We start from the raw sequence: 15,924 nt of genomic DNA, 5'->3' as shown, positions 1-15,924 counted from the left end.
GTACTTGGCCGAGGATTTAAAATTTTCAGGTAGATCTGAGTCGTCAGATTCTACTATTGCGTCATATGCAGCTTGGAGACGTGTCCAGAAATTATCAAGATTTTCCTTTTTGATTTCTAATACCGATTCAGAATTGTCCTGAATCGGCGAAGATGAGAATCTAGTGCAGTATCTTATTAAACTGTCACTTTCCGAAATGAATTTAGTGTAATTGTTAGTAAAATGTCTTTATCCCTCTTTTGCTTTGTAGCACCTTGCTTTGAGCGTGTAGCTTCTGCAGGTGTACATGGACTTTTATCATCTGAAATCATCTTTGGTACTTTTAACAACTGAGATGTTTTTGATTCTTTTGGGTCTAAGCTCATTTAAAAATTGTATGAAATAAATTCAAAATTCCTCAGTGTCGACTGATGATTCAGGAAATTTCTTTGTATATAGAAATGTGTGAACGAAAGTTCTTTTTAGTGAATAGAGTTTTCCACTTTGAACAAAATTAAGATTCATTTTCGTATATATGTATAACCGCAAAAATTTTTTTTTTTGTTAATTAGCGTTCTTAATTTGAAATAAATAACTGAAATACCCGGATTCAGTTGTTATAGATACCGGTTCGTATTTATTTTTAATTTAATTTAACAATTTATTGAATAAATTGTTCATCTATTTTTCTTTTTATTTTTATGTGTATGTATTATGTGTCCGTAATTCCTATAGGGTATACCTATAAGCGGATCAGCTGATACATATATACTTGTCGTTATGCGCAATTGAGACCTCGTCTTAGAGATCAATGCACTTTGTACATATGTATCTTTGTATTATATTATGTTTTGCGCAATCCTGCTTGTTTTTGTTTGTCAAAGAACAAGGGGTATTGCGAATATGTGCCAATGTGGACTTAGAAGCGAAGTACGTATGTATGTTTGTATACCTGCGCCGGTATGTATATATATATCTACGCAGTGCGAAAAGACCGCGAAAAGGAGAATAATTGACCGCAGGTATTCTCGTAAAATGTATGTATACATAGATGTATGAACGCTGTGCGGGAAGAGCGAGAAATGGCAATTGGTAATGTGCCGATATTTTACCGTATGCACTTACATATACACGTATCAATTTATAATCTTGTACACGTATATTAAGAGATAAAATTGAATTTATGGATGTATATGTATTGCTCTTGGCAATTATATAAAATGTATTTTCAGATATATATGTATATGGTTGTTGTTAGATTAAGTATATATATGTAAAAATGAATATGTGCATATGAATATGTGCTATATTGTGTGTACGTATGTATATATTTTTGTAACTATATATATATGTATGTATGTAAATTTCTGCTGGTTTTTTTTTATGTTTTCTGTTAGGTTCTCAATTTGCCTTAGCTTACTTGGTTTGACGCAATCCTGCTTATTGCTTTGTTAAGCGTAAGGGGTATTGCTGGAAAAGTTTGCAAGTGAATACTTGAAATATTTTGGTGTGTTGTTGGAAACGTAAAGTGTGTTTTTAATACACAAATGTAAGCATACAAGGAAATCACCCTATTTTTCGATACACGTATATATATCTATATATATATGTATATATATGTAGAGATATATATATAATATGTACCAAACTGTTTTCGGCTTTTTCCGTAAATTAAACCGTAAATTGAGACAGTTTGGTGTCCGTTATATTTAAATATTAATTTCGTTTTTTATATGGGGAAAAAACGTAATTTGCCATACATATATACATATAAATATACTCATTAAGAAGAAGTGATACAACTCACTCTGATTTCCTGCAGGGGTTGTGGGAGATATAACGTGGACGTTATAAGGTTTGGTTGTCCCAGCTGTTGGGTTATATGTTTTTTGTATCGCGCCCGCTGTTGGTTTATATGTATTTTGATTGGTATGTATTTTGTATCGCGCCCGCTTATTTGATTTATGTTTTGTATTAAGATTCGCGCCCGTTTTGTTATTTTTATTGTTTTATGTGTGGTTAAATGAGCAATTCACATCCACATCACCACACCTGCATTCCACACACACATTCCACACCAACCCTATCATCACGATCACACCACACATGAAGACACACTACACACCACACCGAAGGAGGTAAAAAGGGGACGACGAGCGACCACCGGCCCTCTTGCGCATCGTACTCGTACCAATCGCTATCTCCACTATCAACCGTCACAACCTGTGAATAATTTAAAATATTATTAATTTTGTGCGACAATAAAGTGTGAATTTCTTTAAAAAACATAAAAAAAAAACCAATTTATTAGTGAAAGCAAGATAAAAAGGTGAGTGCTAGACAAGGTGGCGCATAAAGAAATACATGGTCCTTCGAGCCTTACGGAAAGGCACTATTAGGAAAAAAAAAATAATAATAATAAATAATTAAATAAAATAAAGTGCGGAGATCAAATACTTACATACAATACATATAACTAAATACATATACCTAAATCAAAAAAAAAAAAAAAACAAACAGTGTACAGTGAAACAAGTGCAGTACAAGTGAATATACATTAAAAAAAAAAAAAAAAAAAGTACCGAAGACAATAATATACATATACAGTGCCGTAAAAATAAAATACATAAAAAAGTGCAACAAACCTTTCACATACTTTCGGTGAACAAACATAAGACATATGAAACACGGGCGCGAAACCTGTACAATAACACAAATTAAACGGGCGCGATTACTAAACATAATATACCTACAATACATACCAACAAAATTAAATAGTAACCGGGCGCGAAATAAAAATAAAACACAAAAATTTTATACAACAACCTAAGGGACAAAGGACAACAAAAGCAAGCTCGGACAGCAGAGAGGAGGAAAGGATTTTTCTGCATTGGCACACGTATATCAACATATACAACCCCCAAAATACCCTTGAGGCGGTACAAAGTGAGTCGTATCGATTCCTTTTACTTTTTATAATTTATTGGCATATATGTATGTTAGAAGTAACAAAATCGGGTTATATTCAAATATAGCGGTTACGGCCAAACTGTTTTAACGTACGGTTAATTTCGAGAAAACCGAATACAGTTTGGTGCATTATATACATCCATATATACAATATATATATATATATATATATATATATACGTATATACATATATGTATATATAAAGCATATTTATTTTAAAGAAACCAAAGCCTATACATGCTTACCTTTGTGTATCCAAACACACAAATTTAATCAACAAAAAAAAAAAAAATAAAAATTTTCAAGTACTTACTTGACCACTTTTTCCGGCAATACCCCTTATGTTTAATAAATCATAAGCAGGATTGCGAAAAATAAGTAAGCAAGGCAAATTGGAAAAATAAAATAAAATTCAAACGAAAAAAAAAAAAGAGAGAGAAAAACATACATACATATATGCACGATTACTTGCCAAGTACTTACCAATATATATTATATATATTTCATTTAATATACGTTTATATACGTAACTAACAAAGTTACGAAGAGAATAATTCTTAAAATATATACACGAACGATACGAACTAAAAACTGTGTACCTGCACATTATTTATTTTCTTTTCCCGCGTCATTCTTATAGCCAACCGAACAAGCATATACATACAAACACACGGCTTAAAATTTGCCTATGTCGGTATACCCTACACACATTGGGTACAATATTTAAAATTATTTTCGTTAAAATTATTGCTAATAATAAAAGACTTAAACGTAATAATAACAAAATTTCCTAACACTAAGCGTTGCGGTACATAAGTAGGAATTATTAAATTTTTAGACAGAATTAAAATTTATTACAACAAAAAACAAAGACAAATTTATACTTGGTGGGAATAGCGCATAATTAGTACACACACAGTTGTACATATATTCAAAGACCGTATCGGCACTTTTCTTGCAATACCCCTTGTTCTTGTTAAAACACAAACAAGCAGGATTGCAAACAAAACTTTTAAGCATATTACATATGCACAAAAAAAAAAAAACGCACATAACGTGCACGCTTATGTACAAAGGTTAATAACCTCATTTTTAATGCGGTAATATACACAATTAAAATACATACAAACGAGTACGTAACAATAAATTATAAAATACAAAGAGTAAAGAAAAAAAAAAAAAAAGCGGAACTAAATAAAACCCGATAGTAAGAAAAACGAAATACGCGTTTGTTATTGGCGAAGTCCGGATACAACAAAAAATAAAATATACTATTTATCTAAAAGGTAATCTCTTCATTTATCCAATATCATCAGTACACACTGAGAGAAAAAATAGATAAAATATATCTAAACAAAAAAAAAAAAAAATTTTTAATTTTACTTTAATCTTATTAAATGAACGCAGATTCTAAGGAATCTAAAGCAATTCAACATCTAAAAGTACCAAAAATGATTTCGGACGAAAAGAGTCCATGTACACCTGCAGAAGCTACACGCTCAAAGCAAGGTGCTACAAAACAAAAAAAGATAAAAGATATTTCATACACCAAATTTATCTCAGAGAGTGACAGTCTAATACGATACTGCACTCGATTTTCATCTTCGCCGATTCAGGACAATTCTGAATCGGTATTAGAAATTAAAAAAGACAATCTTGACAATTTTTGGACACGTCTCCAAGCTGCATATGACGCAATCGTAGAATCTGACGACTCAGATCTACCGGAAAATTTCAAATCTTCTGCTTACGCCAAATACGAAAACTGCTTAGACCAGTTCGAAGAAACAAAAGCAATGATTTCTGACCAATTAAAATTAATCAAAGCAATTGCACCTACTCCACAGCTAAGAGTAGAGCTGCCACAAATCCAATGCCAAGAGGCAAGTTCGGGCATCCATCTCAAGGTGCCCGCATGTGACACAGAAATCTTTCATGGTGGTTATGAACAATGGCCGTCCTTCCGAGACATGTTTACTGCCGTTTACATAAACCATCCAAAATTAACAAATGCTCAAAAATTGTATCACCTTCGATACAAAACAAAAGGTCAAGCAGGCGTAATAGTAAAACAGTTCGCACTAAATGACGATAATTTCAATTTGGCGTGGGAAGCTCTTAAATCAAGATTCGAAAACGAAAGAATATTGGTCGATAAACAAATATCGATATTAATGAACTTGCAAAAAATTCAGAAGGAAACAAGTGAAGAATTTATCAAACTTCAATCCACTGTTTCAAATTGTTTGTCGGTTTTATCGACACAAAATATTCCCACAGACAGCTGGGACCCTATACTGGTAAACATATGCACTGCCGCATTACCAGAAAAATCATTACTTCTATGGGAGCAATCGCTCTCATCACGAAGAAAATGCCCCACGTGGCAACAAATGAAAGATTTCCTAACTACCCAGTACGAAATCGCAGAAAGGGTAGATAAAAAAATGGTCAGAACGAAAACTGTTCAACACGACCTAAATAGAAGCTTCCACAGGCCACAAGCCAGTAGCAACAACAATTTAAATAGAAGCTTCTTCAGAAATCAAACGTTCACATCCGAACAGTACAAACAAACGTCGTGCGAACTGTGTACAGGGGGGCATAAGCTCAAATCTTGCGAGAAATTCAAGAAAATGAATATTACCGATCGAAACAATTATGTACGAACAAAAAGGCTTTGTACAAATTGCCTATCACATGCACATACACTTAAAGAGTGCGAAAGCAAATTTAATTGCGTTTATTGTCATAAACGACATCATTCAATGCTGCATTACAGCACATTTTCCAGCTCACCCCCAAACAGCGCAAATATGAAAAGAGCCACGGGTTTAGTTGCAACAGCAAATCCCGAAGTGCGAAATCCCGATAATTGCCAAGAAGCACCATGCTGCTCAAAGGCATTAAAAACCCAAACGCTACACAGCGAAAACCAAAGTAGGGTACTACTACCCACAGCAGTCGTCTCCATCGAACACCGAGGAGAGCTGTTTAAACTTAGAGCCTTAATAGACCAAGGATCACAACGATCATTCATAGCGTCTAGGGCTCAAAATAGGCTACAACTGCCAACAAAACTAGCCAATTTTGAAATTACGGGAATGGGCGGAAGAGTAGTCCAAAACTCGAATAAGATCTGCCCCATTACCCTAATTTCCCCCCAAGCGGATAAGCACATACAAGCAGAAGCTATAGTCTTACCGCAACTTACAAATATGCTTCCAAGCTATCACATAAATAGCAAGCATTGGCAAAAGGTTTCACACCTAAAGCTAGCAGATCCCAACTGCAACACTCCCGCTCAAATAGACCTTCTATTAGGCAGCGATCTCATACCACAGATAATACTCGAAGGTATTGAGAAAATTTCAAATACACTTCTGGCACAAAATACTATTTTTGGGTGGATCCTAAGTGGACTAGTTTCGGAACCAGTTACCACCATGACCACTCAGGTTGAGGAAATCTCAAACGAATACCTCAATTCACAATTGAAAAAATTTTGGGAGTTAGAAGAACTCCCCCCCATATCAATCACAACCCCTGAAGATCAGTATTGTGAAGACTTTTACAAAGCCACAACTACTAGATCAGATAATGGTCGGTATGTCGTACGACTACCACTAAAACAACAATTTCCTAACACAATCGCCTTAGGTCACTCTCGCACCTCTGCTATACAGCAGTTTTTAAGTATGGAAAAAAACTTACTTAAAAAAGGTGAGCTTAAGCCAGAATACGATGGCGTGTTGGAAGAATACCTCCATTTAAACCACATGGAGGAAGTAAGCCCATGCGAAAAAATCACAAATGGCAAATATCACTCATGTTACTTGCCTCATCACGCAGTAGTAAAGCCAGACAAAAAAACAACTAAAGTAAGAGTTGTCTTTAATGCATCAAGATCTACTAGCTCGGGGAATTCCCTAAATGATATTCTATTCACGGGACCCACGCTCCAACCAGATTTAATGCTACTCATTTTAAATTGGCGTATATTCAAATACGTATTTAACGGAGACGTCGAAAAAATGTATAGGCAAATAGTCGTACATAAAGACGATCAAGATTTTCAGCGAATTATTTTCCGAAAATCTCCCAATAGTCCACTACGCGACTATAAACTTAAAACAGTTACCTTTGGCGTCAACTGTGCTCCATATTTAGCCATTCGAACACTCCACGAACTGGCAGAAAACACAAGGTCAGAATTTCCTCTGGCAACCAAAGTGTTAAAAACACAAACATATGTAGACGATATCTTGTCTGGAAGTCACAGTCTTTCACAAGCATACGAGTCACTCTCACAAGTGGTAAAAGCCCTCAAAACCGCAGGGTTTCCGTTGAAAAAGATAACGGCGAACCACCCTAATATTTTAAAGGACATACCTAATGAAAATTTGTTAGATACTAATTTCCTAAAATTCGAAAAGGAAAGTACAACAAAAACTCTGGGGATCCAATGGAATGCGATATCTGACCATTTTTCATACACTACAGAGTCAATATCTGCATTATCCGCCATAACGAAGAGACAAATTCTATCCTCTGTGGCGAAACTTTTCGACCCCGCAGGATGGCTTTCGCCAGTTATGATACAAGCAAAAATTCTAATACAAGAATTATGGCTAGATGGAACCGACTGGGACGAACAAGTAAAACCACTTCGTTTAGAAAAGTGGTCCCAGTTTGCAAACAATCTAAACGATATCTCACAGATACAAATCCCACGATGGGTAAATTATGCCCCAGAGCACAAAGTCGAACTACACGGCTTCTGTGACGCTTCTGAAAAGGCATATTGCGCAACTATATATGTTCGCACGCAAAGCGACTTTGCGACCACAAGCCACTTGCTAGTAGCAAAAGCAAAAGTAGCTCCGTTAAAAACAATAAGTCTGCCACGACTTGAACTGTGCGGAGCGCTACTACTAGCCAAACTAGTATCCATGGTGCAAATGCATTTAAATATGGCAAAATACAAATTGTATCTGTGGTTCGATTCTGAAATTGTACTAGCCTGGTTAGAAAAACCACCACATGCATGGAAGACGTATATTTCCAATCGAACGTCTCAAATACTTGACCTAGTGGGATCAGCCACTTGGCGACACGTAGCCAGTGCTGACAATCCTGCCGATCTAGGTACAAGAGGGTGCAAACCGCTGCACCTTACCACCACCACCCTCTGGTGGAATGGTCCCCGATGGTTAACAGAATCTCCCGATTCTTGGCCACAATCGCCCATGCGCAATATAATAGCCCCAGAAAGTCGAAAAATCGACTCCTTTCACACAGCAGTGGAGGATACTGACATCCTTGAGCGATTTTCATCGTTCTCCCGAGCCCTCAGAGTAATCGCCTATATGTTAAAGTTCATAGAGCGACTTAAAATTAAAGTTAAGGGAGTTCCCTCAGAGTACCCCCAATGCGATACATTGACGCACCTAGAATTGCAAAAGGCAAAGGTCGCTCTAATCGCATCAACTCAAACGCGCTACTTCAGCCGCGATATAACACTATTAAGAGAATCAAAACCCATTGACAAAAGGAGTTCACTCTTAGTTCTTAACCCATTCCTAGACACGAAAGGTCTGCTTCGTGCGAATGGTCGGCTTGCCAATTCAAGCCTCACGTATAATGAACGCCACCCTCTAATCTTACCAGAGAAATCTCGACTTGCCACTTTACTCCTCAATTATATCCACCTACTTATGCTCCACGCAGAACATCGCCTAATGCAACATATAGTCCGCCAAGAGTTCTATATTCCCCGACTTAAGCCCCAAATCAAAAAATGCATTTTCATGTGCAAGATCTGCACTCTGCATAAGCAGAAGTTGCGAACGCAGATTATGGCAGCACTTCCTCCGGAACGCTGTAACTTCACTCTGCCTTTCACAGTCACAGGTGTCGATTTTGCTGGGCCTTTTCAAATAAAGGCGTCCATGCTAAGGTCGCCCACCATAATGAAAGGCTATGTGGCTGTCTTTGTCTGTTTCACGACAAAAGCAGTGCACCTCGAGCTATGTACAAATCTGACTAAGGAGGCTTTTCTCGCGGCATTTGCTCGCTTTGTCGGACGACGCGGCTTCCCCTCAAAACTAATGAGCGATAATGGCAAAACCTTCATTGGAGCCCAAAGAGCCACTGAAAAACAGTTTGTGGATTTTATTAAACAAGTATCACCTGAAATTGTTCAGAAGTATGCTCCACAAGGCATTAATTGGCAGTTTATCCCCCCAAGCGCTCCTCATATGGGTGGTTTATGGGAATCAGCTGTAAAAAGCTTCAAATCCCACTTCAAAAAAGTAGCTGGAAATTACAAATTCAGTTACGAAGAATTTACAACATTACTAATCCGTATCGAAGCCGTTCTCAATTCACGGCCACTAACGACACTCTCGCAAGATCCCTCAGATTTGACAGCCCTAACTCCAGGGCATTTTCTCAGAGGAACACCCATTCTGGCCATACCTGAGCCAGGCGTGGAGTCGCTATCCTTATTAAATCGATGGGAAAGAGTCAAAATTCTCCATCATGACTTTAGCCGTCGATGGAAAGAAGAATATTTAAAGGACCTCCACAAGAGGTACCGCTGGAAAACTCCAGAAAAGGCGCCAAAGCTTGGAGATTGCGTCCTAATCCATGATGATTGTCTCCCCCCCACCGAATGGCGGCTTGGCCGCATAGAAAAGCTTCATTCCGGGTCCGACGGTCATATCCGAATTGTAGATCTCCGCACGCAATCGGGAACGCTAACCAGACCGCTCGTAAAACTATGCTTCCTGCCCACCGACCATACTACCGAAACTAAAATGGTATTAAATTCAAATAAATCGAATCAATAAACCCGCAAATAAATAAAAATAAAAAAAACGTTAACAACAATTCCTAACAGAAATGGTCGATCAATATGCCGACCCACGCGTGCCACATCAAGTGGCACAACTGCCCATATTCAATTATATGCCACAAACATATACTAAATCTAATCTTTTCATACAGATTAATATGGACGTGGAAATGCCGACAAATCCAACGCCAACCATTCGATCGGCTATCAACGTGCCGCGCACTGGGCCGATTCCAGCGCCTCGAGCCACCGCTGCAACAACTGTCACAGCTGTCGCGCGGAACACAGCACAACCACCGTCAGCGTCGCCATTGGTGCAACCGGAGCCGCACCGCACCCGATGTCCGCTGTGTCGCCGCTCACACCGGCTACAGCACTGTAGCATCTTCAAATCCATGCAACCCAGTCAACGTCAGCGGGTAGCCCAGGCGCATGGACACTGCCTCAATTGCCTGAGTCTCACCCATACGACGCAAGAGTGTGACTCGGAGTGTTCATGTCAATTGTGCGGAAGGCTACACCATACGTTCCTTCACCGCACCTCCAGGCGCGACGTTCGGCGACCACCCGCACCACGCAGTCGCGGCGCTGTCAGGCGACCGCCGCTCCGCCACCCGATACAACATCAACGCCCAGCTGCCGCTCCACAGTATCGTCCAAGGAATGTAGGGAACGAAACACCTGCACGGCACCGACGGCCCAGACTATCATCCCGCCGCTCCACTGGCCTCAGCAGTGTTGTAGCAACGTTGCAACAACTGCAGAATTTGCTAGGCTAAATATTTGCCTAGGTGGGCCGGGATGGTTAAATGAGCAATTCACATCCACATCACCACACCTGCATTCCACACACACATTCCACACCAACCCTATCATCACGATCACACCACACATGAAGACACACTACACACCACACCGAAGGAGGTAAAAAGGGGACGACGAGCGACCACCGGCCCTCTTGCGCATCGTACTCGTACCAATCGCTATCTCCACTATCAACCGTCACAACCTGTGAATAATTTAAAATATTATTAATTTTGTGCGACAATAAAGTGTGAATTTCTTTAAAAAACATAAAAAAAAAACCAATTTATTAGTGAAAGCAAGATAAAAAGGTGAGTGCTAGACAAGGTGGCGCATAAAGAAATTTTAATATTTATTGTGCTTTTATTATTTTTTTTTTGTATAACAGAATTCTAGTGAGTTGTGTATATGCACTGCACTGCACTTATTTTGCACTTATATGTACATATGAGTAATTATACTTTGCAATTTTTTTTATCGTTTAACAGCATTCTAGGGGTGTGTGTATGCACTGCTCTGCACTTATTGCACTTATATATGTACATATGTATTTTTCTTTTGTAACAGCACTTTGTTTTAAACTAAAGCGTTTTTTTTCCTTTTTTTGTAACTGCACGTACACTGTTACGTTACTGTAATTTTGCTTTTTTTTTTTACTTTTTTGGTAACTGCACTGTATTTCTTCTTATTGTTTTTTCCTGTTTTTCACTTATTTTTGGCCATTTCACAGCCTTTAATTTTAGGTTTTGTTTTTATAAATGGTTTTTTTTTTTTTTTTTTTAAACACCCATAGTGCCGTCCACTAGGGCTCGAAGGACCAGAATTAAGTAACTAATAAGTTAATTTTACCTTCACTCACCGTTAGCAAATAATGATTTAAAAAGAAAGAGAGTCGATTTAGGCGGGTGCTCAAAGAACTGATCGCTAGCGAGTCGATGAAAAAAGGGAAGCGGGATCCTTCTTTTAGTCGCTTATATATCTGTTGATGTCTTCATGGTGGTGTGATCGGTGTTAAGTTGTATTTGTGTGCGTGTTGGTGCATGGTGTAGTGATGTGAAATGTATGGTAGTAGGTGTGGTGAAGTGGATGTGAATTGGTGTAGTGTGACAGTGTCTTACGGTGCGGGAGGATTGAGTGGTCATTTAGCCATCTCGGCCCCCCTAGGCAAATTATTAGCCTAGTAGTCGCTGCAGCTGTTGTAACGTTTCCACAACGCTGTTCAGACCATTGGAACGACGTGGTGGCGGTCTAGGCTGTCGACGCCGTGGTGTTACATTCCGCGGGTGTACCACACGAGTTGAGGGTCGAGGTCCTGTTGCGCGGCTTCGCAGAGTAGGTGGCCGACCAACGTCGCGCCTCGAGATGCGATGAAGTAGTGTGTGATGTGGTCTGCTGCAAATTTGGCACAGACCCGTGGACACACACTCTTGAGTCCCATGCGTGTGCGATAGGCAGTTTAGACAGTGCCCGTGTGCCTGGGCAATTTGCTGTCGTTGCAATGGTCGCATACTTCTGAAAATCCCACAATGTTGCAGGCGATGTGGGCGCCGACAAATGGGACATCGTATACGAGGTGCCTCTGAAGGCGGCGATGATAGCGTCGGTGAAGGTCGCGTGCCACCGCGAGGAATTGGTGCTGACATCGGTGTCGTTGCAGATGCGCTTGCAGGGGCAGCTGCAGCTGCAGATCGGGGCGTTGGGGTAGGCCCCGTCCGTGGCACGTTGGTAGCCGACCGCACAGTTGGCGTGGGAGTAGTTGGCGTATCCACATCCATGTTAATCTGTATGAAAGAGTTGTTTAATTATGCAGATTTGTCATATAAAGGATATGGATGCTCGTGCCACGTTATGTGGCATGAGTGGGTCATCGTATTGATCGACCATTTTTTTATTAGTTATTTGTTATTTTTAACGGTTATTAACGAGTTTTTCGGTTTTTTGCTTCTTGATTTGATTATTTTATTGTATTGCGGTAGTATCGGTTGATTGTTTGCGATTTGCTGTGTCGCAATTATCGGCGGTTGGGAGAAAGCATAGCTTCACGAGCGGTGTGGTTAGCATTTCGATTTGTGTACGAAGATCAACCACTCGTATGTGACCGTCGGAGCCGTAATGTAGCTTTTCAATGCCCCCAAGCCGTCATTCGGTAGGGGGTAGACAATCATCATGGATGATGACACAATCTCCAAGTTTTGGTCTGAACAAGTCTTCCAACGGTATCGTTTATGGAGATCCTTTATGTATTCTTCTTTCCATCGACGGCTGAAATCGTGATGGAGAATTTTAATTCTTTCCCAGCGATTTAATAAGGATAGCGACTCCAAGCCTGGCTCAGGTATGGCCAGAATGGGTGTTCCTTTGAGAAAGTGCCCTGGAGTTAAGGCTGTGAAATCGGAGGGATCTTGCGGAAGGATTGTAAAAGGCCGTGAATTGAGAACGGCTTCAATTCGAATTAATAATGTCGTGAATTCTTCGTAATTGAATTTGTAATTTCAAGCTACTTTTTTGAAGTGGGATTTGAAGCTTTTTACAGTTGATTCCCATAAACCACCCATATGAGGAGCGCTTGGGGGGATGAATTGCCAATTAATGCCTTGGAGCGCGTACTTTTGTACAATCTCAGGTGAGACTTGTTTGATAAAGTCCACACAGTGTTTTTCGGTGGCTCTTTGAGCGCCAATAATTGTTTTACCATTATCGCTCATGATCTTCGATGGAAAGCCGCGTCGACCGACGAAGCGAGCAAATGCCGCAAGAAAAGCCTCCTTTGTCAGATTAGTACAAGGTTCAAGGTGCACTGCTTTTGTCGTAAAACAGACAAAAACAGCCACATAGCCTTTCATCAGAGTGGGAGACCTTAACATGGACGCCTTTATTTGAAAAGGCCCAGCAAAGTCGACACCTGTGATGGAGAAAGGCAGAGCGAAGTTGCAGCGTTCCGGGGGAAGTGCTGCCATAATCTGTGCTCTCATCTTTTGCTTGTGCGTGGTACAGATTTTGCACAAGAAAATTCCTGGCGGACCATATGTTGCATGAGGCGATGTTCGGCATGAAGCATTAATATGTGGATATAATTGATGAGTAGTGTGGCAAGTCGAGACTTCTCTGGAACTATTATGGGATGGCGTTCGTTATACGTTAGGCTTGAATTGGCAAGCCGACCATTCACACGAAAAAGACCTTTCGTGTCGAGGAATGGGTTTAGAACTAAGAGGGGACTTCTCCTGTCAATAGGTTTTGATTCTCTCAAAAGTGATATATCGCGGCTGAAGTAGCGCGTTTGCGTAGATGCGATAAGAGCGACCTTTGCTTTTTGTAAGTCTAAGTGCGTCACTGTATCGCATTGGGAGTGTAATGAAGTTACTCCCTTAAGTTTAATTTTGAGTCGCTCTATGAACTTGAGCATGTAAGCGATTACCCTGAGTGCTCGGGGATACGATGAAAATCGTTCGAGGATGTCAGTATCATCCACTGAAAAGAGTCGATTTTTCGACTTTCTGGGGCAATTATATTGCGCATGGGCGATTGTGGCCAAGAATCGGGAGATTCTGTTAACCATCGGGGGCCATTCCACCAGAGGGTGGTGGTGGCAAGATGCAGGGGTTTGCATCCTCTTGTACCTAGATCAGCAGGAGTGTCAGCACTGGCTACATGTCGCCAAGTGGTTGATCCTATTAGGTCAAGTATTCGAGACGTTCGGTTGGAAATATACGTCTTCCATGCATGTGGTGGTTTTTCTAACCAGGCTAGTACAATTTCGGAATCGGACCATAGATATAATTTATATTGTGCCATGTTTAAATGCGTTTGTACGATGGACACGAGTTTGGCTAGTAGTAGCGCTTCACATAATTCAAGTCGTGGCAGACTTATTGTTTTTAAAGGAGCCACTTTTGCTTTTGCTACTAGTAAGTGGCATGTGGTCGCAGTGTCGTTTTGTGTGCGAACATATATAGTTGCGCAATATGCCTTTTCAGAAGCGTCACAGAAGCCGTGTAGTTCGACTTTGTGCTCTGGGGCATAATTTACCCATCGTGGGATTTGTATCTGTGAGATATCGTTTAGATTGCTCGCAAACTGGGACCACTTTTCTAAACGAAGTGGTTTTACTTGTTCGTCCCAGTCGGTTCTATCTAACCATAATTCTTGTATTAGGATTTTGGCTTGTATCATAATTGGCGAAAGCCATCCTGCGGGGTCGAAAAGTTTTGACACAGAGGATAAAATTTGGCGTTTTGTTATGGCGGATAATGCTGATATTGACTCTGTAGTGTATGAAAACTGGTCAGATATCGCATTCCATTGGATCCCCAGAGTTTTTGTTGTACTTTCCTTTTCGAATTTTAGGAAATTAGTATCTAACAAATTTTCATTAGGTATGTCCTTTAAAATATTAGGGTGGTTCGCCGTTATCTTTTCCAACGGAAACCCTGCGGTTTTGAGGGCTTTTACCACTTGTGAGAGTGACTCGTATGCTTGTGGAAGACTGTGACTTCCAGACAAGATATCGTCTACATATGTTTGTGTTTTTAACACTTTGGTTGCCAGAGGAAATTCTGACTTTGTGTTTTCTGCCAGTTCGTGGAGTGTTCGAATGGCTAAATATGGAGCACAGTTGACGCCAAAGGTAACTGTTTTAAGTTTATAGTCGCGTAGTGGACTATTGGGAGATTTTCGGAAAATAATTCGCTGAAAATCTTGATCGTCTTTATGTACGACTATTTGCCTATACATTTTTTCGACGTCTCCGTTAAGTACGTATTTGAATATACGCCAATTTAAAGTGAGTAGCATTAAATCTGGTTGAGCGTGGGGAATTCCCCGAGCTAGTAGATCTTTATGCATTAAAAACAACTCTTACTTTAGTTGTTTTTTTGTCTGGCTTTACCACTGCATGATGCGGCAAGTAAAATGAGTGGTATTTGCCGTTGATGATTTTTTCGCGTGGACTTACTTCCTCCATGTGGTCTAAATGGAGATATTCTTCCAACACACCATCATATACTGGTTTGAGTTCGCCTTTTTTAAGTAGGTTTTTTTCCATACTTTGAAACTGCTGTATTGCAAAGGTGCGAGAGTGACCTAAGGCGATTGTGTTGGGAAATTGTTGTTTTAGTGGTAGTCGTACGACGTACCGACCATTATCTGATCTAGTAGTTGTGGCTTTGTGAAAGTCTTCACAATACTGATCTTCAGGGGTTGTGATTGATATGGGGGGAGCTCTTCTAACTCCCAAAATTTTTTCAATTGTGATTTAAGGTATTCGTTTGAGATTTCCTCAACTTGAGTGGTCATAGTGGTAACTGGTTCC

At 39.8% G+C, this 15,924-nt stretch overlaps 1 protein-coding gene and 1 long non-coding RNA gene across 16 annotated transcripts in view; one reads left to right on the top strand and one right to left on the bottom strand.

Moving 5' to 3' along the window:
* The window catches only part of LOC138856186 (uncharacterized), a 69,382-nt gene that overhangs the window by 22,781 nt on the left and 30,677 nt on the right, over positions 1-15,924 (bottom strand). For 3 of the 13 annotated variants that reach the window (XR_011395252.1, XR_011395251.1, XR_011395253.1), the window contains one exon: positions 11,473-12,394. The exons of 8 other annotated variants lie outside the window; for them this stretch is intronic. This is a non-coding gene — a long non-coding RNA (uncharacterized lncRNA). Of the gene's footprint in view, positions 1-1,399; positions 1,415-11,472; positions 12,395-15,924 lie in introns of those variants that run through there. 2 more of the 13 variants (XR_011395254.1, XR_011395259.1) reach the window with 2 other exon arrangements.
* Positions 1,788-10,951, top strand: LOC138856185 (uncharacterized). 3 transcript variants are annotated; one of them, XM_070106616.1, is made up of 2 exons: positions 1,788-2,308; positions 9,962-10,951. In XM_070106616.1, the coding sequence occupies exon 2, from the start codon at positions 9,968-9,970 to the stop codon at positions 10,586-10,588; it is 621 nt and encodes a 206-aa protein (XP_069962717.1). In that variant the 5' UTR covers positions 1,788-2,308; positions 9,962-9,967; the 3' UTR covers positions 10,589-10,951. The 3 variants fall into 3 exon arrangements, with proteins under 3 accessions (XP_069962717.1, XP_069962718.1, XP_069962716.1); XM_070106617.1 differs by lacking the exon at positions 1,788-2,308 and adding an exon at positions 2,322-2,925; XM_070106615.1 differs by lacking the exon at positions 1,788-2,308 and having other exon boundaries at positions 8,015-10,951.

This window comes from Bactrocera oleae, chromosome 3 (assembly GCF_042242935.1).
Source record: "Bactrocera oleae isolate idBacOlea1 chromosome 3, idBacOlea1, whole genome shotgun sequence".
NCBI lineage: Eukaryota > Metazoa > Arthropoda > Insecta > Diptera > Tephritidae > Bactrocera > Bactrocera oleae.
Note: the sequence above shows the minus strand (reverse complement) of the source record. Positions and strands in the feature narration are given on the sequence as shown.

What these genes read in the sequence shown, in the direction of transcription:
- LOC138856185 (XM_070106615.1), top strand. Translation starts at nt 9,857, where the DNA reads ATGGTCGATCAATATGCCGACCCACGCGTGCCACATCAAGTGGCACAA.